The sequence below is a fragment of the Dermacentor silvarum genome, chromosome 6 (genome assembly GCF_013339745.2).
Source record: "Dermacentor silvarum isolate Dsil-2018 chromosome 6, BIME_Dsil_1.4, whole genome shotgun sequence".
Classification (NCBI taxonomy): Eukaryota; Metazoa; Arthropoda; class Arachnida; order Ixodida; family Ixodidae; genus Dermacentor; species Dermacentor silvarum.
The window spans coordinates 105,468,613-105,495,876 of NC_051159.1; the positions used below are offsets into that span (position 1 = coordinate 105,468,613).

At 49.3% G+C, this 27,264-nt stretch overlaps 1 protein-coding gene across 1 annotated transcript; it reads right to left on the reverse strand.

The window, feature by feature from the left end:
- Window positions 1-17,855: 17,855 nt before the first annotated feature.
- Window positions 17,856-18,653, reverse strand: LOC119456811 (ubiquitin-conjugating enzyme E2 Z). The gene has a single exon (XM_037718629.1). It carries the CDS (start codon window positions 18,651-18,653, stop codon window positions 17,856-17,858), a length of 798 nt encoding a protein of 265 aa, XP_037574557.1.
- Window positions 18,654-27,264: the final 8,611 nt, after the last annotated feature.

Genomic DNA, 27,264 nt, shown 5'->3' on the forward strand with positions numbered 1-27,264 from the left:
AGGAGGTGAACCGATCGCAGGGCAACGACAAGTTACTCTACTAGTACCGTAAATGGCCAAATGTGGCGATCTTAGGAAGAATGCCATTTCGAGTAGTGAAGTAATTTTAAATTTCATTTGCGAGTAAAAACTTTCAACGCAAGTAGCTGCAAAGACAACTTGTCTTCGCCGAGCCTTCCTATACGACCCCCTTAAGTACTAGATCACCTGCGGGAAACATCTCCAAGCACGTTGTCTAGTGCTTGTATACGTGTTTCCTGGACGTCACCACCGATCAAGGCACAAACAAATCGCAGTTTGTAAACTAAAGTATATCATTCGTTTTCTCCAAGCACCTGCCAAATACCTTCAGCCTGAAATTTTCACGACCACGTGCTTCGAAGCAGAAGGTTAAGCTCAATGCCAACAATACTGCAATGCTTTACGTCAACTAGTTCTCTCTCGACACTTTAAGCACGCGGAATCTTTCACTCCTGTAACTTGGTTCTCTTTGTGGAGCACATGACCATAGCGGCGTGGGTGCTGCTTCTCGCGTTCTCTTCAGAACGTGACAGGGCGCAGTGTTTCCAAACAATTTCTGCGCCCAGACAGCTGCCATAGCTCTTCGAGGGCACGCTATGATTGTCGCTCCGCTCGCCGCAGTTGTTTGTCCCTTGACGGCATCATTTACGGACTGAGTAATGGTATTCTTTATACGCTGTATTAACCCATACAATATTTAGCCGATGTTACTCTTTCTATGAAATATCATTAAATGCGTATAAAGAATTCGTTATAATCAGTGCCTGTCTTACAGTAAGCATCTAAGTCTTGCAAGCCTCGAGACGCAGCCAAATTCTATAATTCTGATACTTTGTTATAGATCGATCATTGTGTCTATGATTATGAAATTTCTCATAATTTTTGAAGTACATACTCTATTCAGATAATTTTTTGCTCCAGATTCACATAGCTGCACTGCGCGCGTCTTTCCTCAAGCATACACATACTTTAAAGAAACTCTTGTACATAAAGCACGTAAGCAGAATGAAACCAGCGGTGCTCTAAAATAAATCTATTCCAAACTATTTCTATTCCATTTCTCCAACAGGCCCTCCACGATTGATCAAAATGGTTTCGGGCCATCCCCATTTCGCCCGTCTGTCACGCTCTATACAATATGACGTGCGCACACTGGTTATGAATGATTACGCCGACGACAAGAAACATTATTATTTCCAACGTCATTTTTGTCATTAGCCCTCCTCTATTGCTCGAAATTTCTCCTGCCGTGCCCACTTCACCTGCCTGTCGCGTGCCGTCCGAAAACCGCGAAAGCTCATCACGTCAAAGTGACATGCACTCACTAAAGGTGCATTTTTAGGCCGAATAAGTTTATTTTTCCCCTCATTTTTGTTAATAGCTGGAGAAGGCATGACCCGTACCGAAAGGAATAAAAGATGGCTGCCCGCCCATCGCTCTGGCACTGGTGACACGGAGCGGCTGGGGAGAATGGATTTCTATACGTATGGGTGAATAAAATGTATTTCTCAATGAATTTTTTTGCGTGACATTATAACGTTGTCGAGCCCTTTCGGTGCGTATACCAGGTATCCCAGTTAACTTGGACCAAGATTTTATTTAAAAAAGAAACAAGAGCTCTACGGAAATCGTGCCGACTGCATAGTAGCCGCAGTCGTGTATACTTACAGTCAGTATTTTTTCATCACGAAATAATAATTAATTGCTTTCAATTAGTGAACTTTTTAACTATTGCTTGAATTGCAAACATATCAATCACAAAGTTGTAGGGCATCTCAAATAACCTCCGAATCAAGCATTTGTTTCGTGCTCAACTTTGCCGCGTTGGTTTTTCCGAGAAAAAAAAAAAAAAGAGCGCGAAACATCCAACATACGAAATAGGTACGCGCTCACGCGCCGCTGATCAAGCGCTCCCAAGCGAATAGCCACGGATACACGGCTTTACTAGCGGCGGCAGCTCGATAAAGGCCTTCATGCTATGTGATGGTCGCGGCATCGTGAGAACACGCCGCGGATGCATTGATAAGCGTAGTGGAGCCGTAGTGGGGGAGGCGGGGGGGGGGGGGCAATTTCGAAGCTTGTAAACCATGATGGCGCACTACAGGGACTGCAATTTCGCGCACTCATCTTGTTCTGTAGATAGACGCGCCCGGAATGTATGTTCTATGACAAGGAAGTCTAGCACAGCTGCAGACGACACAAAGGACACCGACAGGAAGACACAACAGCGTAGGGTTAGCCAGGCGCACCAGGAACAGCGTCGAGCCCGAGCCCCACTTCAGTAGCGCTGGCAATCGGGCTGCGGAGCTCTGCACGGCGCACTTCTTCTTCCTTACATCTTTCCCCCTCGCTGAAGACGGAGCCGCACAGGAGGCCTAAGGCGTCGTGAGGACGGACAAAGGGCTCGTGATACGGCTTGAGCCGATCGACATGGACAGTTTCGCGGCCTCGGCGACGCAGGTCCTTAGGGGGCTCAGAGGTTCGATGACGCAGTTCACCGTTGAAGTTTTCTGTAGAACCCGGTAGGGTTCATGGTATCGGGATACAAACTTGGAGGAGACACCTGGTGTCGAAGTAGGAGGCACCCACAACCAAACGAGAGCGTCAGGCGAAAACTGGTTCAGGGGGCGCCCGTCGTCATGACGAAATTTCTGAAGCACTTGTTCTTGCGTTGTTAGAGAGCGAGCTAGTTGCCTACATTCTTCTCCATACCAGGCAGCTTCGGAAACCGGTGTACCCTAATTAAGTCGGGACGGTAAGGAAGAATAGTGTAATGGGAAATGACGGTTCTCGGCCATATAGAAGAAAGAAGGGAGAAAAGCCCGTCGTTGTCTGGGGTGCCATATTGTAGGCGTACGTTACATAGGGAAGAATGAGGTCCCAGTTGGTGTGGTTGGAGGCGACATACATCGAAAGCATGTCGCCAAGAGTTCGGTTAAAGCGCTCTGTCAATCCATTTGTTTGCGGGTTCTATGCGGTGGTACAGCGATGTATAATGCGGCATTCAGTGAGAAGTTCTTGAATGACATGGGCGAGAAAGACGCGACCTCGGTCGCTCAGCAGTTCTCGGGGAGCGTCGTGTGGAAGAACGAAGCGTTGAAGCAAGAAGGAGGCAACGTCACGAGCTGTCGCGGCTGGTAGAGCGGCCGTTTCTTAATACCTCGTGAGGTGGTCGATAGCTACAATGACCCAGCGATTGCCAGCAGCTGTGTATGGCAGAGGCCCGTATAGGTCTATTCCAACGCGGTCAAAGGGTGGCGAAGGGCATGGCAAAAGTTGCATTGGTCCAGAAGAGCGGCAATGATCAGGCTTGCGGCATTGACATTCTGTGCAAGAGCGAATATACTTTTGCACAAATCTGTACATACCGCGCCAATAAAACCTATGAAGTAGTCTGGTGTAGGTCTTGAAGGGACCAGCGTGTGCACACTGAGGGTCGGCGTGGAAAGCGGCGCATACATCAGTGCGGAGCTGCCTGGGTATGACAAGCAGCCATTTCCGGCCGTCGGAACTGTATATTTACGGCGATAGACGATTCCGTCGAGGATGGCGAAGTGCGAAGCTTATTGGCGTAGCGCTCGGGATGGTGGGCGTGCAGGTGAATCAGCGATGTAATCTATCAAAGATGAAATCCCGGAGTCCTTGCGCTGCTCCAAAGCCATGTCGACAGAAGCGAATGGGGGAAGTGGGTCGTCTAAAACGGAGACACTGACAATGTCGGCGTGGACAGGCGAGCGCGAAAGAGCATCGGCATCGGCGTGCTTCCTGCCTGAGCGGTAGACAACCCGGATGTCGTACTCTTGGAGCCTCAGTGCCCACCGGGCTAGGCGGCCGCAGGGATCCTTGAGGGATGACAACCAGCAAAGTGCGTGGTGATCTGTAATGACATCGAATGACCGGCCATACAGGTATGGACGAAATTTTGTAATGGCCCAGATTATCGCTAGGCATTGTTTTCAGCGACTCAATAATTCGCTTCAGCTTTCGTGAGAGTGCGGCTCGCGTAAGCAACAACATATTCTTGGTAGCCGGGCTTTCGCTGGGCGAGCACAGCGCCAATACCAACGCCGCTAGCATCCGTATCCGTGTGGGTTTCCGTGGGAGCAGTGGGATCGAAGTGGCGCAGTATCGGTGGTGTTGTAAGCAGGCGACGTAGCGTCGCGAAGGCCTCGTCGCAAGCCGGGGACCACGCGGAAAAATTGGGGTCTCCCCGAAAAAGCTCTGTCAGCGGTGCCATATTCTAAGCGAAATTTCGAATGAAGCACCGGAAGTAAGAGCAGAGGCGAATGAAACTATGCAAGTCTTTTAGAGACGTTGGCCTTGGGAATTCTTTAACAGCACGGAGCTTTGCGGCATCAATGGGAACGCCATCCTTCGACACGACATGTCCGAGAATTGTTAGTTTGCGTGCCCCAAAGTGACATTTTCTCAGGTTGAGTTGGAGGCCAGCGTCACTGAGACAGCGTAAAACCTGCTCCAAACGATGAAGGTGAGTAGAAAAATCTAGTGCAAAGACTACTACATCATCCAAATAACACAAGCACGTGTTCCATTTGAGGCCTCGAAGAATAGTATCCATCATCCGCTCAAAAGTCGCGGGCGCGTTGCAAAGGCCGAATGGCATCACATGGAATTCGTATAAGCCATCTGGTGTGATGAAAGCAGTTTTAGGCTATATCGTCTGCAGTCATAGGCACTTGCCAATAACCACAGCGTAGATCGAGGATGGAAAAGAACTCTGCACCTTGTAAGCAGTCTAAGGCGTCATCGTTCCGCGGCAATGGATAAACATCCTTTCGGGTTATTTCGTTGAGGCGACGGTAATCCACGCAAAAGCGGATCGAGCCATCCTTCTTTTTAACTAAAACTAGCCATGCCCATGGACTGTCGGACGGTTCAATGACATCACGCTTTAGAATTTCACCTATTTGCTCATCAATGACGCGTCGTTCTGTCGACGATACGCGGTATGGTCGCTGCCGTAGCGGTGAGTGAGCACCGGTGTCAATCCGGTGACATACAGTCGTCGTTCGACGCAGAGAAGTGCTATGGCTGTCAAAAGCAGGGCCAAATTTGTCGAGGAGACGGAGGAGGTCATGGCGCTGCTTGGGGTTTAAGATGTTGTCGATGACGTGGCTGAAAACGTCTTCAGGCGATGTGGCAGGTACGGGACTACCAGGGAGGGTGTTGACCTCGGAAGATCCAATAGGAAGTTATAACGTGGTAATGGTGTCGTAAGGCTTCCCAGTGCCGAGATATTCACCGTGAAGCAATGTAATCGGGAATGGGAAGTGGTTGTATACAGGATAGTGAGTCGCACCTGCTTGAATGCCAAGCAGCGCGGTTGGGAGCAGTCACATGTGGCGATGAACGAAAGCAGTGGAAGGTGTGAAGAGTACGGTAGAGCCGGAGGCAACGGAACAGGATACAGGTGCCAGAACGGATGCGTGCGGAACAGTGGGAAGAATGACGAACTCAACGAAATAGAGCACTCCTTGAATTTCAAGTCTGGCGGTGCACGCAGCCACCAGCTGGAGGTGCTGTGCTGTGGCCGTGCGGAGTATGTCGTCAGCGAGGGACAACTTGGTGCAGGAAAGCGAAACGTCGTCATATATGGTATTTCCAAGTAAAGAGAAGGTGCCTTCTGCACGGGAGCAATCAATGACAGCTTGGTGACGGAAGAGAAAATCCCAACCGAAAATAATATCGTGGGAACAGTGGGGAAGAACGACGAACTCAACGAAGTAGAGCACTCCTTGAATTTCAAGTCTGGCGGTGCACGCAGCCACCGGCTGGAGGTGCTGTGCTGTGGCCGTGCGGAGTAATGGACCGAAGAAAGGCGTCGTGACTTTTCGTATTGAGCGGCATAGTTTTTCGGCAATCACAGATATGGTGACACCTGTGTCAATGAGGGCAAACACAGAGACGCCTTCAACAGCGACATCAATAACGTTGGGCGGTGAAAGAAGAGGGCTTGAGCGTTGCGACGATGACGCAGTTCTTGCCTCGGGAACTGCGCCACTTAGTTTTCCGTGTCAGCGGTAGAGGAACGTCGACGCATCGGGGAGAGCGAGCGACGACGAGGAGTAGGAGAACGGTGGTGAGAAACTGGGCGATGGCTTGGGCGAGGAAGGGGTAAATCGCGGTCTGGAGCGTAAAACAACGGATGATCGTACGCTGCTGTGCGTGGGTCGTCACGTGGATGAAGTGGATGGCAGCGGCACAGGCGTGCAACGTGTCCGGGAATACCACACGAATACGCTGTGCACCAGGGATTATTCCGCTGTGCACCAGGGATTAATTACTCGATGGACCGGAGGTCGTGGCGGCGGGGAGGTAAAATTAGGACTAGGCATTGGAGGCGGAGCCCGGAACGTTGGTGGGTGTGGTCGTGCGTCGGCGTCGGCGTAAGTGAATGGGGCGGCGAGTTGAGGCGCCTGCTCCAGGGGAAGGACCTCGGACACTTGTTCTTCTATAACGTGTCGTAGGGTCGGACTAAGGGACAAACTTGACTCCAGCGGGTTGGAGATAAGGGAGAGCTGGCGAGCAACTCTTTCCCGGACGAAAGCCTTCACCTGCGAGAGGAGGGTGGAATCAGGAAAAGGAGAGGTCAAGCCGGACAACGATTCCTGATGGGGATTGGGACGATGGGTGAGGAGGCGTTGACGGCGTAGCTCGTCATAGCTTCGGTATAGTTCAATGACTGGGGCAACCGTAGAGGGGCTCTTTGAAATCAGCATCTGAAACGCGTCCTCGTCGATACTTTTCTGTAAATGTTTGATTTTATTGCCCTCAGGCATGGATGCATCGACGTGCTTGCAGAGATCGATTACATCTTCAATGTAGCTGGTAAAGGTCTCACCAGGCTGCTGGGAGCGCGACTGCAGACGTTGTTCGGCACTAATGAACAGCAGGGCGGCCGAAGACGTCGCTGAACTTTGTCTTGAACATGGTCCAGCTTGGGACTTCGCTTTCGTGGTTTCGAAACCATGAGTGGGCAATTCCGGTGAGGTAAAAAGGGGCGTTTGTCAATTTCGTGATGTCATCCCATTTGATGTTAAGACTGACGCGTTCGTATGATGATAGCCAGTCATCAACGTCGTGGTCGTCATGCTGCTAAAGATGGGAGGGTCCCGCTGACGGAGTGTGCCGGGGTATACGGAGGACTGGGGAGCAGGTGGTGGTAAGCTCGTGGCGCTTGCGGAGGTCATGGTGGCAGGGAGGATCCGGCTGCGCAATTCCAGGATGACAGAAGACCCAGCAAACCTCCACCAATTATGACAAGGAAGCCTGGCACGGCTGTGGACGACACGAAGGACGCCGACAGAAAGAAACAACAGCGTAGGCTTAGCCAGGCGCACCAGGAACAGCGTCGAACCCGAGCCCCACTTTAATAACGCTGGCAACCCGGCTGCGGAGCTCTGCACGGCGCACTTCTTCCTTACAGTTCCTTTTGTTCCCTTTGGCAATAGAAACAAACTTTGCGCACGCTATGCACATCGAATGCGCTTTGGTGGATCTGTACGGCCAGCGTATGCTGTTGTCGATTACGTAAATAATTTTTGCTTGACGTGTCAATTCGTAGTTAATAACGGGGAATATCAACGGTACCACGCCCGTGACCTGCTCTTCAAGAAGACGGTCATGCCCTTCACGAATGATCAGAAGGCTAAAATGATCCTGGCTCTGGGGGTGGCGCACAGCGACAAGATGAGGGCAGCCAAGCAATTCCGGATGTGGCATTGTGGAGGACGCCCTAGTCTGACAACAATACTTTGAACGTACGAAGTCCTTTGCGAGATGGGTAGCTTCACAAGAAAGCGACACAGGACTGCTACGGTAGTTTAAGAAGTGTAAACGGATGTTTTCGCATTCTTTGCTGCTAACCTTCACCGTATAGTGTGCGCGACGCCAGTGCGGAGGCCGGAACCTCAAGGTCATCAGTAGAGGCCGGATCTTAAGGCTTTAAGAAAGCGCGTTTTAGGCGCCAAAAATAGGCAGGCAAAGCAACGTTTTAGGCCTCCAACTTCGTAAATATAGGCACAATAAATTTCTGCATAAATGCAAATAATTTCAAACGAACACGTGCGCGACCGGTATCTGCGACAGGAAAACAAGAAATGGTATTGTTTATGATGGCACAAAGGCGCCAACAGTTGAACATAGCCGTGCAATTGTCCCATAAAACTGCTGGACTAATGACGATCATTTGGCGTAATTCAACAAGCACACTGCTCATATTCATGTTCAATGGTCACTGTACTCGAGTGTCGCATAAAGTGAAACAAGCATGAAAAAGAATACTTGACAGGTGGGAATACTGATTAAAAAAAGCGCTACTTTATGTCTGTCTGACGCAATTAAATTAATACACAACAAGAACAGCCAAATAATAAATTCAAGAGAGACTACACTTTAACAAACTAACATATTCTTACATGAGGACTGTTACAACTCTGGCACTTTTCTCATATATCATGACATTATCACAATTGTACAGGCAAAACGCCCCAACACTGCCAAATACACTTCCGCCGTTTTGATGTGCACGTGTTTGAAGAAATCTGTTTGGAGAGTACGCGGAACGTAGTCCAAGAATCACTGTGAAGATTGTGGAACCAATAGCAAACTACCACCATCTCCAGATTTTTGGATTCAAAATTGTTCCTTTTGTCACTGAGAATGATCTTGTACGCTGAGAAGGAACGCTCCACGGCAGTGAACACCATAAAAGTAAATTACAAACAAAACAAAAGCCGCGTGCACATCACATTTTTCTTTCTTCTTTTGCTCTTCTCCTTTCCCCTGACGGCTCTCCGCGGTTTCGCATTCGCCAATCGCGGCGCGTCACATTTCACTGCTGCTAGCGGTTGTTTTTCGAGAGTTGGTTGAAATAGATGACTAGGTTGAACCCCATAAAGTTCCGAACCGTCAATGTTGCCCGGTAACATGAATAACTGTCTATAAATGCACTCGAAAGCGAAACTTGAGGCTAAATAGTGTTCATATAGGCGCCGATATTAAAAATAGGCATTTGTGGGCATTTATAGGCATTTAGGCATGGGCAGATGTATCGTATTATCAGGCGCGCATTCTCTTGCTTTCTTATGGTGACTGTGTTTGACCAGAGGCTCTATTCTGGACACTCATGGCGGCTGCACGGCCGCCATTATACGCCATCTTGGCTGTCTTATTGGCTGTCCAGAGGTCACGTGTTTTGAAATTTGTGCCGGGAAACGGAAGTTTTGCAAAATGCAATTTTGCGTTTTCGTCGGAATGACGAAACGTGACGTGGAGCTGCAAATTTTATCGACTAATACTTTCTTGTGGTCCTTGGCACCTGTATTGCGACTTTAGCGCTTTAAAAAGAAAGTGGACGGTAGCGTGCAGAAGCCCGTGCAATGCATCTGAAATTTCACGAATATGTGGTATCGTTCCAAGATAGCCGGCATGTCAGCTTGTTGATAGGCTGAAGGAATATCCCATGAAGAGCGTCACAGGAAGGGCTGTTTCGTAAACGTCAATTTGACGTTGCGTGAGGTTGCGCGGGGCCGCCATTGCAGAGATTTTCCGCCATAATTTGTGGTGCGACGAGCCGCGCGAATTATGGTAATGAGCGGCCATATGCAATACCAGTCGAGAGGCATGCGTATCGCCGCATTTTCCCTGTCATTTGGGGCGTGGAAATCTTTTGTTCACAACGCGGACTCATAGCATTTGTATCGCTCTCGGGTAGTGTTGGCATTTGTGTTTTGAACCATCATTTTTATTAAAAACACGTTTATTTGAAATAATATTGGTTGAAACTAGCAAACTTCGACTTTTTGCACGTTTCACTAATGCGTTTGTATTGTAATCAATAATAATCACTTTTCGGGTCATCAAAGGCTATGACAAAGGCGACCTTTTAATTTATAAAAAGAAATGTGCGCAAGGCGGCGCCTTGAAGTTTCCTCTCGCGGTGCGAGTAAGCAGTGCAGTGCACAATAGATGGCAGAGCCTGCGCTTGCGTGGCGCAAGTGGATACCAGTGGCGCGCGCAACGCTATCGATGATGTTCGGCCGCTTCTCAGCCAGACTAGTCGGGCTGAGTCACTTGCGCTTCACGAGATAGCGATAATGCGGCCTAGAGCGTGAGCTGATCGTCACTGGCAGGTCGCGTATGTTGTCTCGAGGTAGAAAGCAAGCGCGTGGGCGCCAATATTCGATGACTCATTACATTCCCCGAGGACACGCATCCCAGCTAATGAAGCAGACGACAGCTTGTGCGCATGCAGACGACGGAAGCGAGAAACGATTTTTATGGAATAATCGTACGCTTTGAGCTAGCTGCTTTATTTTTACTGGGAAGGAAAACTGTTTTCTTTTATCAAAAACGCTAGCTTCAATGCCTACATTATAGTTTCTTAGGCGAAACGCCAAATTTGCGTGACGTTACGAAAGCAAAACGGGGCCAACAGCGCCATTTTGTGAGCGTCGCGTCCACGTCACGCCTCGAAGAAAATGGCGGAATGTCCAGACTAGGGGCTCAGCTTATCACTGTTATCGCCTTGCCGTTCGGCGCAACACGCCCCTGTGATGCGTTCATGTTTCTTGTTTATGCCTCGTTTCGCCGCGCTAATAGCACAAGATGGCGGTCATGTTGACGTCAATGCAAGCTATGTATACCATAGAGTTTCATAGAACTACTGGAGGGAACTGTGTTGTTTGTGTCTGAGGGAGCTTTATAAGCGGGGCAGTTCAACCAGAATGGGAATGATGGGTAGTACATGGATTTGCCTAGACTTTTTCCATTTGGCTTTAAATGGCTTGGTGTCTCTGCAACGTGTTCATTTTCTAAGAAAGTACTGCTTTATGAATAATTAAATAAATGTTATCAAAATTTTTGCGACGGCAGGATTCCAACACAGGACAGCTTGCACAGAAACCCAATATTGAAATCATTACGCCACAGACATATGACCAAGCGTAACTACGGAAATTAGCAGCGATTAAGCGTGCTTGCAGAATTTTCTTACCTTCTGTATTACAGAAAGCATAAATTCCTTCAAATTTAGTCCAATTTAGGCCCAGATAGAGCGATATAAACGAAGCCACGAGATCGTCTTAAGCTCAAAGATTACACAAATTCATGTACTATCCATCATTCCCACGGTGGCTGAACAATCACAGCACCAGAGTTCCCTTTAATAATTGTAGGAAACTCTAAGATGTATGAGACATCAGTCTACCAACTTAGCTGAGGATCCGTTTTAGCGGCATTTTAGAGCGCGGCTCTTAGGCACCCGTTTCTATAGCGAACGTCGGTGGCGTCCCTCGGCGTCCCTCTTAACCCAGCGAACGAGCACAGCGAAGGATGAAAGAGCGAATGCGGAGCGCGGATGAAAGACACGACAGCAAAGAGAACGCGAGGAGGGAAGCGCAAGAGGAGTGTACGGCGAAAGCGTGATAAGCGTAGTGCCGCGCAAGACGGGCTCTACGGTGACGATGGCTACGCGAGATGGCGCCAGAGTAGTGCGCGTTGTCTGTATGGAAACAATGCGCTGCATGAACGGAGGTCTATCTGCGGCGGCTGCTGTGAATCGCGACCCACGTGTCACCCAAGCGCTGCCTCTCACAATCCCCGCCCGATACTTGCGCCGGCGAGTACGTAAATTTCATGTCAGGAGTTTGGAATAAAATGCGAAACGAAATTTTTACCGTCTAGGAAGCCAAAACCTCATTAAGTAGCAAAGCTGCATCACTGTGAACATACGTATATGTGCAGGAGAGGTGAAGGTTTTTTGTTTGTTTGTTTGTTTGTTTGTTTGTTTGTTTGTTTGTTTGTTTGTACGTTGTATTCAGGCGAAAGCCTTAGGTGTCTATGTTGGGGATTGACCTTGGCGAAACTGCTCCTTGACTAAAAATGGCCGACGCCGCAAAGTAAAAAGACCTTCAGAAATGCTCAGATTTACGTCACATTTCTCAGGGAGGTTCCTGTAAACAAAGTAAATTAGTGGCGTTGAAGCGAAAATGTGGTATATTTCGGTCTGGGTGGGAACAGAAGCAGGGCCTCCGGGGTGCGATACAAGCACGCTTCCCTGAAGCCACTGCTGCTCCACAGATCTGTCTTAATAAAGGTGTGCCTAGTGCGTGCATGATTGCACACGTCACGTCGCAGCCATCTCGCTGTTTTCGAGCATGCGCAACGAAATAGGCAGGACCTTTATATATAACATCATCATCATCACAACGATCAGCCTATATTTATGTCCACTGCAGGACGAAGGCCTCTCCCTGCGATCTCGTTGACATTACGAGGAAAAAAATGGAGCTGGGCAGGCCATGTAATGCGTAAGATGGATAACCGGTGGACCAATAGAGTTACAGAATGAATACCAATAGAAGGGAAGCGCAGTCGAGGACGGCAGAAAACTAGGTGGGGGGATGGAGTTAGGAAATTTGCAGGCGCAAGTTGGAATCAGGTAGCACAAGACGGGCGTAATTTGAGATCGCAGGGAGAGGCCTTCGTCCTGCAGTGGACATAAATATATACTGATGACGATGATATATATATATATATATATATATATATATATATATATTGTTACGGTGAATTTTTAACCGGCTTCATTAAAGGACGAGATTGATGGTCAAGTAAAGATGGCGTCCAGAGGCTGCGCGAGCTAACGTCTGCCTCCTCTTCTCCTTGCCCGGCTCATGCCGTAGCAATCCCCGGTTGCATATATATATATATATATATATATATATATATATGCAACCGGGGATTGCGTGGCGCAAGCGGATACCTGTGGCGAGCGCAACGCTATCGATGATGTTCGGCCGCTTCTCAGCCAGACGAGTCGGGCTGAGTGACGTGCCCTTCACGAGATAGCGATAATGCGGCCTAGATCGTGCGCTGATCGTCACTGGCGGGTCGCGTATGTTGTCTCAAGGTAGAAAGCAAGCGCGTGGGCGCCAATATTCGATGACTCATTACATTCCCCGAGGACACGCATCCCAGCTAATGAAGCAGACGACAGCTTGTGCGCATGCAGACGACGGAAGCGAGAAATTTATATATATATATATATATATATATATATATATATATATATATATATATGCAACCGGGGATTGCTACGGCATGAGCCGGGCAAGGAGAAGAGAAGGCAGACGTTAGATATATATATGAGCCTACGTGTGTGTGCGCGCGTTGCACTCGTCGCCGCCTTATGAGCCCCCCCCCCCTCAACGGAAAGGAAATTGCGCCTTGCTCTACTCTACCTTCAATTACTCTACTTTACTTAGCATAGAGATAATTAGGGCACTCGAGCCAATGACCTTTGGTGTTACATAGGGCGCAATTAACGCACAGGTCATTAAGCGAGAGTTATTAAGGCACTAGTACCCATGACTTTTGGTGGGAGAAAACAAGTAATAGGAAGTAACAACCCATTCGAATGAGAATGTCAAGTAGTTTAATGAATGTCTCGTGAGCGCGCAGGCTTTAGCCGTCATTCTCTATAGCGTATAATAAAGTGACTGTGAACGTTTTTGTTTTTGTGTTGTTAACTTCATGCGTTCCTTGACACACATGAAGACAAAAAGCATAACATATATGTAAATACGCAACATGAACTTTACTTTCACTTGAACATAAAAAAACAAGTGTTTTTATAAATAGCGATCATGAGATTTGGATTTTTTAAAGACTTGAAGTATGTTACTTAGATACGATTTCTCGTGATGTGATCGGTCGCCATAGAGTGGTGCTTACAATCCTGTACATCGGAGGGCCTATGACCTTGTTGCGAAGACAATGTTTGACTTCCAGGCCAAGTCGTCCCAAACCGTCCAATATAGTGCCATTCGGCAGAGCAAGTTGGACTACGCTCGTAGAGATCAAGATCCAGGCCGCGAGTCACGTTTATTGGCGTATTGGAGCCTCGAAAGTTCGCAAGCGGAGAACGCTCCGCTAGGCCTAAGCCAGGAGTAAGGGGTAAGCACCACCCCGGTACTCGAAGCTTGTAAAAACCACCATGGAGGTTGATGCTTCTCCCTCGCAACCACAAGAAGAATCCAAGGAATGCGCAGGTGACTGGCTGACAGTCAAACGGCGCAAACAACACAGCAAGGAAGCACCCAAGAACTCCGACCACGGTTCCCGAAGTACAGCAGCGCTCGCCACGCAGACCACCACCGCTTACGCGGCAGCACCTGAAAGTGATACAGAGGCCAAAGGAAGGCCTCGTCTTTTCGAAGTGGCCGATCCCGGCCATCGCCCGAGCAGTACTCACGGCGGGGGATTACCCACGCACCACTCCGACCCAGAACCTTATCGTGCGGATAGAAAGGAAGCAGATCATCGCAGTAGTGAGTACCTCTAGCGAAGACATGGCAGCTAGGATACGAGACATCAACACTGTGCATCTCGGCGCCAAGGAGTATGCAGTGGCAACATATATCGCACCACCGGCGAATTCAGCTCGTGGAGAGGCCAATGGCATCCCTCAGGGAACGACGGACGCGGAGCTCATGCGCGGGCTGTATGCACACAGAAGACAAATCCTAAACGCGCGAATGCTAGAGCCATGTAAGACCGCATTGATAACTTTCGAGGGAAGAACGGTACCGAGGTACATCACCTTCGACGGAGGCGAGCTACGCTGCCTACCCTATCGACAAGCCGTCAAGGTATGCAACGCGTGCCGCCAAATGGGGCATCGAACCGACGTTTTCCCGCACCCGGGCAAACCCACCTGCGAAAGATGCGGTGCAGCAGAGCCTAGTGATGGACACGAGCTCAAACTGAGATGTTCGTTGTGCGAGGCCGATAATGCGACGGCGTCGAAAGAATGCCCCAAGAGACTGATACCCGCGCTACGCTCATCGCACAGGCCACGCAAGGAACATGTACACAAAGAAAGCACCACGACGGAACAACCGAGAAACGGTCGCAGACGGCGATCCCGATCTCGTACCCACTCCATTTGTAGACCCAGGGCGGCATCGCAACAACGAGGCAGCAGTAGATCCAGGTAGGAGGGCAAACCCAGATCCGAGAGTTGTCAAAAACCCTGAGTCACGTCAGCTCTAAGCAACAATAAGTGTGCTGGGCAGAACGCTGCCTCCCGAAGTATCAGAGACAAAATGACAAAACCAAACCCTACATACAGCCACCACAAGACGCAGACACAAACACCAACAACACTGTATAAGCGCTTGCGGCCCTAGTGCAGGAACAGCGCGTAGAGATAGCTGAATTGCGCGCACAGCTAAAGGAGGAAGGAAGCCGAAACGATCCACCAGCGCAAGAAAGTTCGCCCGAACCCCGAACACCACCACCCTGCCGCAGCGCGCGTCCACTCCCGCGGTAGTGCAGGAGAAGTTCGAGGAAATGAACGCCGAGACGCCGCCTGAGCCTGCGAAAGAGGTATTCAAGAAAACAGGAAAGCCATCCAAGAGCTACATCTACAAATGGAGAAGGGCTTCGACGAGCTCGGACAGATGATCAGCAAGCACACGCGTATACGCCCAAGCGTATGCACACCGGGAGCCGCGATTGGGCCTCGCCGAGCAGTTCCATCCTGAGCCCCTACCATTAACCTACACGCAGATCCTACAACAGTATCGCCTTTCACGAAGAAAACTACCACCGCCTCACAATGCTCTGATGTGAGAGGAAGCCGTAATAAGGCGAAAACTTCAAACAAACACATATGCACATTTGAGTATTTACCACGCCATACACCCTGCGCTGTATTCCTAAAAATGCCCAAACTGCGATCAATGCGCAACGCTTTACCACATGGTAGGGGCTTGCGCGAACACACCACCGCTCACACCCATAACACACCCCATCACACGGCAATGGAAGGCAGCGCTGTCCAGATCCGACATAATGGACTCGCTCAACCTGGTCAACCGAGCGAGAAGGTCAGCTAAGGCCACTGGACTCCTGGACGTGGGAGGACCACCCACTGGAGAGTGGAGGTGCTATCTACGCTTTTGTGGTTTTTCGCACAAAGTTTTGCAGCGAGAGCTACATTGGCCGTGTTCTCGCCGTTTCGCTGTGGTAGGTGGCCGCACCGCGAGCTGAGCCGTTGCCTAGCAATCACCGCAGCTTCCAGCACCGCTCACCGTGCCATCGGGCATAGGACCGGTTAAACGCGAGCTGAGCCGTTGACTAGCAACCGCCGGTGTTACATTGGCGTTGCCGGCGCTGCATCGCCGGAGCAGCAGGCGTTGCATCGAATATATAGAAGGGGCGGCTTGGTGGGATTCGTCGGCAGATGTGGAAAGTGAGTCGGAGAGACTGAAAGAAGCCAGGCTTCGTCGTCGGAACGAATCCGAAAGGAGGCAGCGAGCCGAGGAGACGGAGCAAAAACGAGTGGCACGCCTCGAGAAGCGTCGTAAGTACGAAGCGGCCAGGCGAGTGCATTCAGATGAGGATGGTTCGTCATCTCGTTCGGCATCTCATGCCGAGGCCGCGGATCAATGACGGAATGAAACAAGGAGGACGCAACGAGCTGCGGGGACAGAAGAACAACATGATCGGCGTATCGAACAGAGACGGCAGAGTGATGCAGCTCGGAGAGCGCCACGCCTAGCCGCTGATACAACGCAGTTGGAGGACGCGAAGGTAGAGCACTGCACGGGCCGATTTTTGCGGCCCGGGCCCCGCCCGGGCTTGTTTTTACATTGGGCGGCCCGCCCGAGCCCGATCAAAACTTTTATGGCGCGACCCGGGCCCGGCCCGGGCCCGGAAATAATCTACGTTACCCGCCCGGCCCGGCCCGCCACCCCTTTACCTTAAGCCCGAGCTCGGCCCGAGCCAGACGCGAAACCGGCCCGAACCCGGCCCTAGACCGAAAAATACATGTTTTTTTTTCAGAGTGGAGAAGCCCGAGAATAACTCGCAGAAAGCCCGAGCCCGGCCCGGGCCCGGGTCAAAAAGCACACGCCGTGCCCGAGCCCGGCCCGAGCCCGTGAAAAAACTCCTCTACCCGGCCCGGCCCGGCCCACGGGCCGGGCCGGGCCCGGGCTTTCGGGTAAGCCCGAGCCCGTGCAGTGCTCTACGCGAAGGCTCGCCGTGTGACAGACCATGTGATTCGGCTGGCTGAAAGTTCAAGTGCGACGCGCATGTTCCAAACGGACTTTAGAGACAATCTGTTTAGATTTGCGTGTGACGTTTGCGAAAGACTTTGGAATAAATGTACCTTTCGCTACGCACGCCCAGGCATAACTGAGTTAAGCCACAGCCAATTTATTCTCTCTCTCTCTCGGCTTCCTTATGTGGTGCTGACCGCATTCCGTTTGAACTAACACTTACTTCTATTACAATGCGCCCGCCAATGCAGCTTTTACAATCTGGCGACTAGTGGCCACAATTGTGTTTGTAAATGCCAAGGCGATTCCTCCATGAGACGTACTGTACGTTGAAACAGCATTTTAATAGACGTCGGTAGATTCTAGTGACGTTGATTTTAATGTGGTAGCCCATTGAGAATGTTAAGGACTTCCCATATCCAGGCTTTTGTTGGCATCGGGACAAAACACAAGCTATTCGCTTATATTTCTCGCGCCTTACCTGTTCCGTTGCATTACACCTACGGAGATAACTAAATGGCAAGTAAATAGCAAAACGGTTTACACGAACATTAACGAGAAAATTGATCATGGCCAGTACCTTTAATTTTGTCAATTTTTCCGAGGCAGCTTTTTATCTTTAACATGTCGTGGTGCATGGTTTCACATAGTTCCTTTAAAAGAACTTCGGTACTTCATTCATCTTATGGCGAGGCAAAGATGAGCTACAAAACGTCACTCTACCTCGATGTTTATCAAAGTGAGCTAAACACTGCCGGTTGAGTTGGTGCCGTACTTGCTTTTCAGCCGCTGAAGCAAATCCTCCAACCGCGCCAGCAGCGTGCCGTACTCAAAGGTGCCCTTGACTAAACCAGTAAACGACTTCATTTCTGTGCCGCTGAGGTGTAAGTTGGCCTCGATGATCTCCTTGTACCTGCTGTAGGAGCCGACAAACTTCTGCAGGATAATAAGCTCCGCTAAACCACGTGGGTAGGCGGAATTGTCCTGGAGGCATGCTTCCACCGTGTCGCACACGGCCACCCTCAACGTTTCGTGCTGCACATACGAGTTGTAACGGTCAATGGCTTCCTGGTACGCCTCGGATGAGAGGTTCCCCACGCTGTAGGCGTCCGCTCGCAGTAGCGACAAGATGGAAGCCAGCAAGCTGCCGATGCTCTGGACCGGGGTCCAGGATGAGCCCAGAAGAATCCTCCCGTTACTGTAGATGTGCGGGTGGAATTGCACCCGCCCAGCGTCGGTGGTCAAGAGGCGCACGCTTGGCGCCTGCATCGGGTAGTCACCGCCGCACTCGATGAACAAGTGGAAAAAGCCGCCCTCGTAAGGCGTGCCGGCGGGACCCACCATAAGAACGTGGATCTTGGTGACGTCCTTTTCCTCCGGCGAGAGGAACACACCGGGTATGGGTTTGGCCTCGAGATCCGCGAGGTCCCGCTTGGTCCTCAGCAAGCAAAGGGGAGACGGGCTACGCATATCGTGGTTCCCGGGACCATAGATGGTTACTGGGGCAGTGCCGTCGCCCGATTCTTTCGGGATATGCGCCATGTTCAGTAAGGTTGTGGTGTCAAGCGTTGAACCGGTCCGGCAGCACCACGACAGCTGAATAATCTCGTCGTCGTCTTTGTCAGTTTGCGTTTCGCGTGACACGGCATGCGGGCTGTCCTCCTCCGCCGAATAATGAAGCGGCAAGTGAACACTCAAAGAAGTAAAATTGAAGAGGCTCTACTAGCTTGAATAAATTTTAGCAAAGAAAACGCATTTGCTTCATTTGTACTAATTTTCTTATTATAATCTTCGTTCTTTTCAATGTAATCCATCACTCTAAACGTTCCATATTTGGCTTTGTCTTTCCTTGCCGCGTTGGTGACATTTTTCTTAAAGATTATCGTTTGAATATTATTATTACAGTTATATTGGATAGATGATTGACTTAATAGACTAAAGAGTAATCGTGACACATAACATAAAGAAGGTGACATGAATTTCACTCGCACGCAAGTCGACCTACATTCCTTTACCCACATTCCTACGATAGTATATCAGTAAAACGGCACGCTCTTGTCAGCCAGGCACACCTAAGTGCGTCCTATATCTACACGCGTTTCTTATAGAGCCATTCAGATTCAATAATTACAGAAATGCCGTAAAATTCTCCGCAAGCTTTATTACTGCTAAGTGTGCTCATATCGCAAAAAAGACAGGTTTCTGTGCCCTAAAGTCGGATAGAGAGAAAGATTGATTATACGGTTAAGCTGAGAACACGAATTGAACTATACTGTTTTCTGCTGTAATTGTTTTTCTGGGTGGTCATGCAAAACACTCACAGTGGGGGATTGGTCATGAATCGGAAGGTTAAATGAAACGGTTAAAGACCTGCTACTCACTAAGGTTTGCATTTCGCCGACTTTGGACAATGCTTGTCCTTGTCTTCTTTTTGTGCATTTCCTCTCGCTACGCGCTGGTCTTAAAACTACTACTAAGCGTCCGGCTAAGAAAAAAAGAAAGGGACCAATATGAGTGCAAGAAAAGGAACAAGACAAGGAAAGAGAACAAACGTGCATGAATAAAAAAGTGAAAACACCTATAATGGAAATATTTTTTTTTCTAATGAAACGCCAAAATGGCCTTCACGACCGGACGCGAGAAAGCAGACTATTCAAAAGTGACCGGCTGTCAAGGCATGCCATTGATTTAGCCATTTATTGGCTTTTACGCATAAAGGAAGAAGAATAAGAAACAAGAAAGAGCATGATGACAGGCAGCTATAGCCTCGGAAAAGCAACCTTCTCTGACGGTGTTGTTCTTTTACTCCGGGGCATATCTGCACGCTGGCTCTGCGGAACTCGGTCCTCCTTGGCTGCGTGACCATTCAAGAGATCACTTGGTTTCTGGTTAGATTTGAAAGAGGGAGGGTGGGGGGGGGGGGGGGGGGAGAATGCCTGACCATCACAGTCACATCCGTGGATAAAGAGAAGCAGGTGCTTGTCAGTAGCTTCGCGCGCCACACTTCAGTTCTCGGTTGCGCATGCTTAAGGTACGCAAAAAATAAGGCTGGGGCACCTTGTACACGACCGACAAAAGTTTCTAGGTCTCACTTCTGCTTACCGGCCATAGTTAGTGGAGTAGCCAGCGCTAGATTTCGCTTCGAAGCCCAGTGCAGAATGTCCGAGCATTACCCGCGCACCTTGAACTACGGTGAAAATGTTTTTGCGAATTATCATACCGTCGCCTTTTAGCAGGTGACAGAAATCACCGCAGCAAACGCAACCAAAGTGAGGCGACTAAAAGATATCGCATGCATATGGCGTTACGAGGCCCCACATTGCGGTTATATATATTTTTTTAGGACAAGCCTTCAAGATTGTGGTATGAATCTCCCTCCTAGATTTTTTTTCTTACCTTTATGCTCTCTTGCAATTACAACAGACACGTGTAGAGCGCGTGGTCGATAGTCTCCGGCACGGCTCAATTCTCGCGGTCCTAGGCTGTCAGCACGGCCAATAAGATGGCGACAGCGTCGAGTGAAGGCCATGCCATGACCCAATCTAGAAGGCTACCGTGGCTTCTTTGGGTGTTGCTTGGGAAGCTCGGGTTCAAGTACATGCGTGTGGCGATGACGGCGGTGTGCCTGAAACCATTAGCTTGCCTTAGCGACACGAATGACGTCAGATAACCCTGTACGAGCATATCTCTTCGTCATTACGGGAGGCGGACCTAGCTTATAAATGCGAAACATTTCTTGGCCTAGTTGGAGCCAAGGTCAAACGTGAGGTCGTCCAAGATAACAGAGTTTGTAGCGGATGCGTGCGCACCTACATGCACCCGCGCACACGCTGCCACTGGCTTGGCGCCTTCTTTCTCCACTCACCGGTACGGACGTGGGCGTCACGAATAGACGTGGCTCGGTTGCGTTAAGTTGCGGGTAGGCCTCTACTTGCAGATACAATAATGGGCCCTCAAGTAGTAGTTTATTGATTGGAAAATGTAGAGAGGTCAGCCACAAAATGGAGTATCTGGCCTGCTACTCTACCTAAGGGAAGGAAAGAGGGGTAAAAAGAGAGTCATAATGGGGGATGATAATGGAGAAAACGAGGTGAAAGAACACATCGCATAATTGCTATCATCACAAGCACGAGTCTAGGCCCGTGTCGCCTAAGAAACGTGAAAGAGCACGCATTGCCTCTATCGTCTGCCAACTCTCCGGCCATGCGCCTAGCAGGAGGTCCCCCGACCGTGGTCCTTTGTCTGAATACCTCAAGGTAGCTGCCAGTGTCAGTCTTTCGCGAACATACACAGAGTACACCAAGAGCACATGGTCTATAGTCTCTACAACGCCACACGCTGAACAGTCCGGGGAGTCTGCCCGTCCAATGATGTGCAAGTACTTGCGCGTGAAAGCGACGCCTAATCGTAGTCTGTGTACCAGGCAGGTATGAGGCGTGCCACACAGAACAAAAAAGTGCATATCGGGATCGAGCCTTTTAAGGCGGACGTGACTAGCGTCAGGCTGGGCGCAGTATTTTCTCGTCGCACTCCACATTTATTCCGACAGGACGCACGTTATGTCCGGTCTCGAGAACGGCACTACAGTTTGCAGGCCATTACAGAGGGCGCGCCTTGCTTCAGCATCGGCCATCTCATTACCATTGAGTCTACAGTTTCCCGGGACCCATTGTAACACTATTCGGTGGTGTTTTTTATTAGCACGTGAAAGGAGCTCGGTGATCTGCAGTGCCAGAGCTTAATAGGCGGTGTGGCGCAGGAAGCATCCCAAATTCGCAGCGCGGGTTGTGAGTCAATGAAAATGCACCACTCTTGAGGTTGTTCCCCGCAGATGTGGCCAATCGCTTCCCTAGTAACCACAAGCTCTGCAGCGGTTGATGTAGAATTATGATCTAGAACGAAACCTCGAGACATCTGCTGGGTGGGTATCACCATGGCTGCGGTCGATGCCTTGGGTGACCCGAGTCCGTCATCAGTGTACACGTGAACATAGGTCTGGTATTCTGATCAGATGTATGCCAGAAGAAGTTGTTGTAGTCCGCTAATGGGAACCTATGATTTCTTTAGTATATGTAGGGGACATGCAGGCAAACCGAAGGTTGAATCATGACCGACGGTGGTTTGACGGGGTGATGGTATGTGGGGTAGATGGCAGCGGAGTGCATGCTTGTGAAACTGCTGTCCGGCCTCTCATGCAGGACCGACGCCAATGAATAACGCTGGTGTCGTGTGAGTAAGCGTAAACACACATTCAGTGGTTCGTGGGACAGGTATAGCGATAATGGGCATACGCGGGCTTCCTCAATTGTGACATTGTTGGAGGCACGCCGTGGCATGCGAAGGCAAATTTTGAGTGCCTGCGCTTGAACGCTCTCTAATGTCCGTAAGCAGGAAATTCTCAAGTTTGAGAGTATCGGGAGGCAGTAGCGAATGTAGCCTACAAATAGAGACTGATAAAGTCGTAGTAAGGAGCCTTCCGTGGGGCCCCATTTTATGTCTGCTACGAAGCGAAGAACATGGCAAAACAGCCTAATTTTTTGCTTCAGCATATTAAGGTGCATCGACCATGACAAACCGCGGTCAATGATACTGCTCAAGAATCTGTGGCGGGAGACATAAGGTACTACAACACCGTTAATGTAGATCGGGTAGCGGCAGAGGGATTTTCGCGTGAATGCAACCACAGCACATTTTTCAGCAGCTAAGTGCAAACCCTGACGCCGTATGTATCGTGAAGTATGTATCGTGAAGCACGTTGTAATCCAGCACGTAGTTGTGGGAGTGTTGTACCATAAGTCCAGATGCAGATGTAATCTGCATATGCACTGATGCGGATGTGAGCTGGAGGTTCACTTACCAGGTCAATCAGTGCCACACTAAATAATGTTGGCCTGAGAACTCCTTCTTGAGGAACTCCACGGCATATCTGATGACGATTAGTCTCTCCGTCAGGCGTGGACACGTAAACGAAACAGCCGCTGAGGTAGCTCACAATCCACAGGTATAGAGACGGCCGCCAACGCCCAAGTCGTCTAAGGCATCGAGAATGGCTTTATGAAGGATGTTGTCGTAGGCCTCATTGATGTCTAAGAAAACAGCAGCGACGAGTCGGCGTCGACGTTTTCCATGTTCCACTGTCATAACGAGGTCAATGACGCTGTCAATCGAAGAACTACCCACCAAAAACCGGTCATCGCGTCCGGATAGAGATCATTCCTCTCCAGAAACCATTCGAGCCTCGTCAGGACCATTTGTTCCATAACTTTGCCAACACAGCTGGCTAATGCAACTGGTCGGTATGAGGTAAGCTCATGAGGAGTCTTTCCAGGCTTCAAGAGCAACCAGGCAGCTGATCTTCCACTGCTCCGGAAGAATGCCGGAAACCCACGTGTCATTGTAATAATTGAGCAGCAGCGCAGTGCGACCAGCCCTGCCAAGGTGATAGAGACGAGTACGAAATCCCGTCAGGGCCAGGGGCAGATGAATGCCGACACGACACAAGTGGCACTGACTGGATAACCGGTGTCGCTCTACCTACTCCAGTCATTGCCTTTATCAATTTCCGCCATTTTGTTTCATGCACGGAAAATATGTGTTTCACACGAGAAGGAAAAATGGCGCTATTGGGTGTGTGCGCTGCCAGTCTACGGCGCTTGAGTTTTCTTGGGAATGATTGAAAGCGAATTCTTTTCCTAAATGTGGTTATTCTGACTTCAAAGGGCCTTCTGGATTCGATTGCTCACGTTTCCGAAGTTCACTTCGCATCGCAAAATATCTGTATGGAAACCATAAGACTTATTTGGCCTCAGATGGCTACCACTCGATATTTTTCAGACATCATAAACAATAACAACAGTAAGTCATGCATAGTGGGTGTCACTAAGCAACATCATTCAAAATTTGTGAGACGCCTACTTTAGAAGAAGCTTTTTTTTAGCACGAGGGCTCCCATCTATATACAGAGGAACGGGGAAATCATTTTTCAAGGCAACGACCACAGCGACTTTAATGAGCTTCGTTGCAATTAAAATAAACTGTTCAAATATTGTAAACGTAGGCTCCAAACTTTTCATTTAAGCCGTTAATTTTCTTAATTTAAGCTTAAGTTTTAAGCTTAAATTTTGCCTTCTGTCAGCAGCGGAAGGCACAATGCTAAACTGGGTCATCATCGAGCTGATCGAGCGGATCGCTGGCGGTGCGTCCAATCCGCATTGCGGTTTTTGCAGGCAATTAAAAGCACTAGGCGTATAATCCCTCTAATCCTGCGCGTGCTTTTGTGCATGCGCCGTCGATAGCGAGGTAGCACGACGACGCCAACGGTGACGGCGCGAATGCACCTCGAGCCTCCATATAATTTCTATCGCAATAAAAAATGATATAGTAATTTAAACTGCACTCAATATTACATCAAAAGCGAACACACTTGATGCAGTGTACACCGCTCTTAAACCATACCACTAATTTTGTAAGACTTGCACAACCGTCGTAAACAATGCAAGAATTTTGCGTACGCAGGAAATAAATGCCACATTTGTCCTCTTTAGATTCTATATAGGGTATCCGAGCTAACGTCAGCCAAGTGATTCAATGAAAAAAGTTGGCTGTGGCTTAACTCAGTTATGCCTGGGTGTGCGTAGCGAGAGGTACGGTTAATGTTATTGTTCAGCTTGGTGTTTCATTCCGTCGTTGATCCGTGGCCCTGGCACGAGATGCCGAACTAGACGACGAACCATCCTCATCTGAATGTACTCGCCTGGCCGCTTGGTACTTACGATGCTTTTCCAGGCGTGCGGCTCGTTCTTCCTCCGTCTCCTCGGCTCACTGCCACTTCTTGGTTTCGTTCCGACGACGAAGCCTGGCTTCTTTCAGTCTCTCCGACTCACTTTCCATATCTGCCGACGAATCCTACCGAGCCGCCCCTTCTATATATACGATGCAACGCCGGCTCCTCCGGCGATGCAACGCCGGCAACGCCGATACAACGCCGGCACTTGCTAGGCAACGGCTCAGCTCGCGGTTTCACCGGCTCCTCCTCTGACGTCATGCCAGGCGGCGTGGCGAGCGGCGCTGCCAGCTGTGGTGGGGGCTAGGCTCAGCTTGCAGTGCGGCCACCGACCACAGCGAAACGGCAAGAATGCGGCCAATGTAGTTCTCGCTACAAAAAAGATTTCAGAAAACACTGTGCTCGACACGATTTTAAGACGTTCGGTGTTCGGTAGTCAAAGGTGAGACGACCGAACAACGCCTGACAGTCCGAAAAATGTCCGACGTCCTACACGCTGGGTCATTCAGCTGCGCAGCAGCGAATTGCATCGCGTGGAGCTTTTGGGAGCAGTTCTATTCTGTCCAAGCACCGAAGAAATCTGCAATTACTTTTTTCGCATTATTTTTTTTTTGCCGTGGAAGAGCGGCACATACTAAGTGGCACAATGTTACCCAAGTGGACATCAAAGAGGTTCATTGCAGAACGGCGCATACCCATTTGCACAAACCCAGTGACCCACGTTGGCGTCAAGGAGGCTCACTGAAGAGTGGCACATAAGCAATAGCACATAGCCAGTAACACAAGTTGGCGTGAAACGGGTCAACTGACTAGCGACACATACCCATAACTAGTGACCAAAGATAGTTCGGCAGTTGGTGTCGAGCCCGGTTCCCTCAGCACAGCAGCCAGCCAGTAGACCAAGGACTTCCAAAGGGACCAAACTTAGCGGTAAAATGATTAGTAACATACAGAACAGAACAGAGCAGAGCCGAACAGAACAGAGCATAACAGAACAGAACGCAACGGAACGCAACGCAACGGAACGTAACGTAACGTACAAGGTCACAGAACGGAACGGAACGCAACAGAACAGCACCCTATGAATGGTCATCATCATCATAATCATCATCAGCCTACATTTATGTCCACTGCAGGACGAAGGCCTCTGCCTGCGATCTCGAATTAACCCTGTCTTGCGCTAGCTGATTCCTATGAACCTCTGAACGGTAATCGCATTAAAACCTCGCGATCTTTTCCCGTGGCTGTATTCAGCGTGCAGTGAACTTATTTACATGAGGCTATTCTTTCTGAAGGGAAGCCAAGGTCACGTACGAGGAATGCAATCCGATGAACGAGTAACGCACTGCTTAGCAAGTATGAAAGCTTCGGCTTTGACGTACCTCGTAAAAAAGTTCTAAATCAGAGCACAAATTTAATATAATAGGACTGTTTCGGTATGGCATGCTTCGGAAGCTGTGTAAAGCTGAATGATCCCATTCTAGGCCACATGCACTTCTTTTTGTTTTATTCACTTGGTATCATTGCCTGTTAAAAACTTTGTGAATATCCCACGTTTCCGTATCCCCACTCCCCTATTAATGCAATAAATCTTCCCTCTCTATTTACTTCAAATGCTCTTAACGAGCAGTGGGTCATGTTTTCGAAGAACCTGGAACAAAACTCGATCGTTCCTCCCGCTTTGATTATCCAGTCAGCACTAATGGACAAGGAAGCGGCAGGCGGTGGTGTAATTGCATTACCCGAGTCATCAGCAGGGCAAAATCCTCTGGGGGCCTTCGCGGCCGGCTGACACACCCAGCCGGCTTGCAAGCTTCGGCACTTAGCTTGCGTACTGCGGAACAAAACTTTTTGAGCGAAGAAATGGGATCAGTCGGGCGTGCTGGTAGGGCTCTACAATGCGAACTAGTAGTGAGCCAGGTTTTCGAGTTTCCTGCCTATTCGTGATCTAAATAAATTAACAGTCGCTTTTTGTCCTTCGCTCTTGTCCCCTACAAAAATGGTTTTAGACAGTCTAGACACATAGACTGTCTGTAGGCTCCTTAATATTGATTTGCCCATTCTTGTTGGTTTTCTTTATGTCGATAAAAACCTACAGACTGTCAACAAAAAAGTAGTCAATTTCTTTAGTGAATTTTCTAGTCTGTAGACTGTGTATAGGAAACATTGTTACATAATCTATTTTTATTAGTCTACTTCTTTTATATAGATAGTTTATGGGGAAAAATCGATAAGGTGTCTAGTTGTTTAGTCTATTCCTTTGCTATAGATAGTCTATAGACCAAAGGTTTAACACCCTATTTTAGTCTTCTTGTTTATGTGGAGAGCTACCTGTCTACGGAGAGCTATTATTTGAAGAATTCTGCAGTT

What these genes read in the sequence shown, in the direction of transcription:
- LOC119456811 (XM_037718629.1), bottom strand. Translation starts at nt 18,653, where the DNA reads ATGGCGCATATCCCGAAAGAATCGGGCGACGGCACTGCCCCAGTAACC.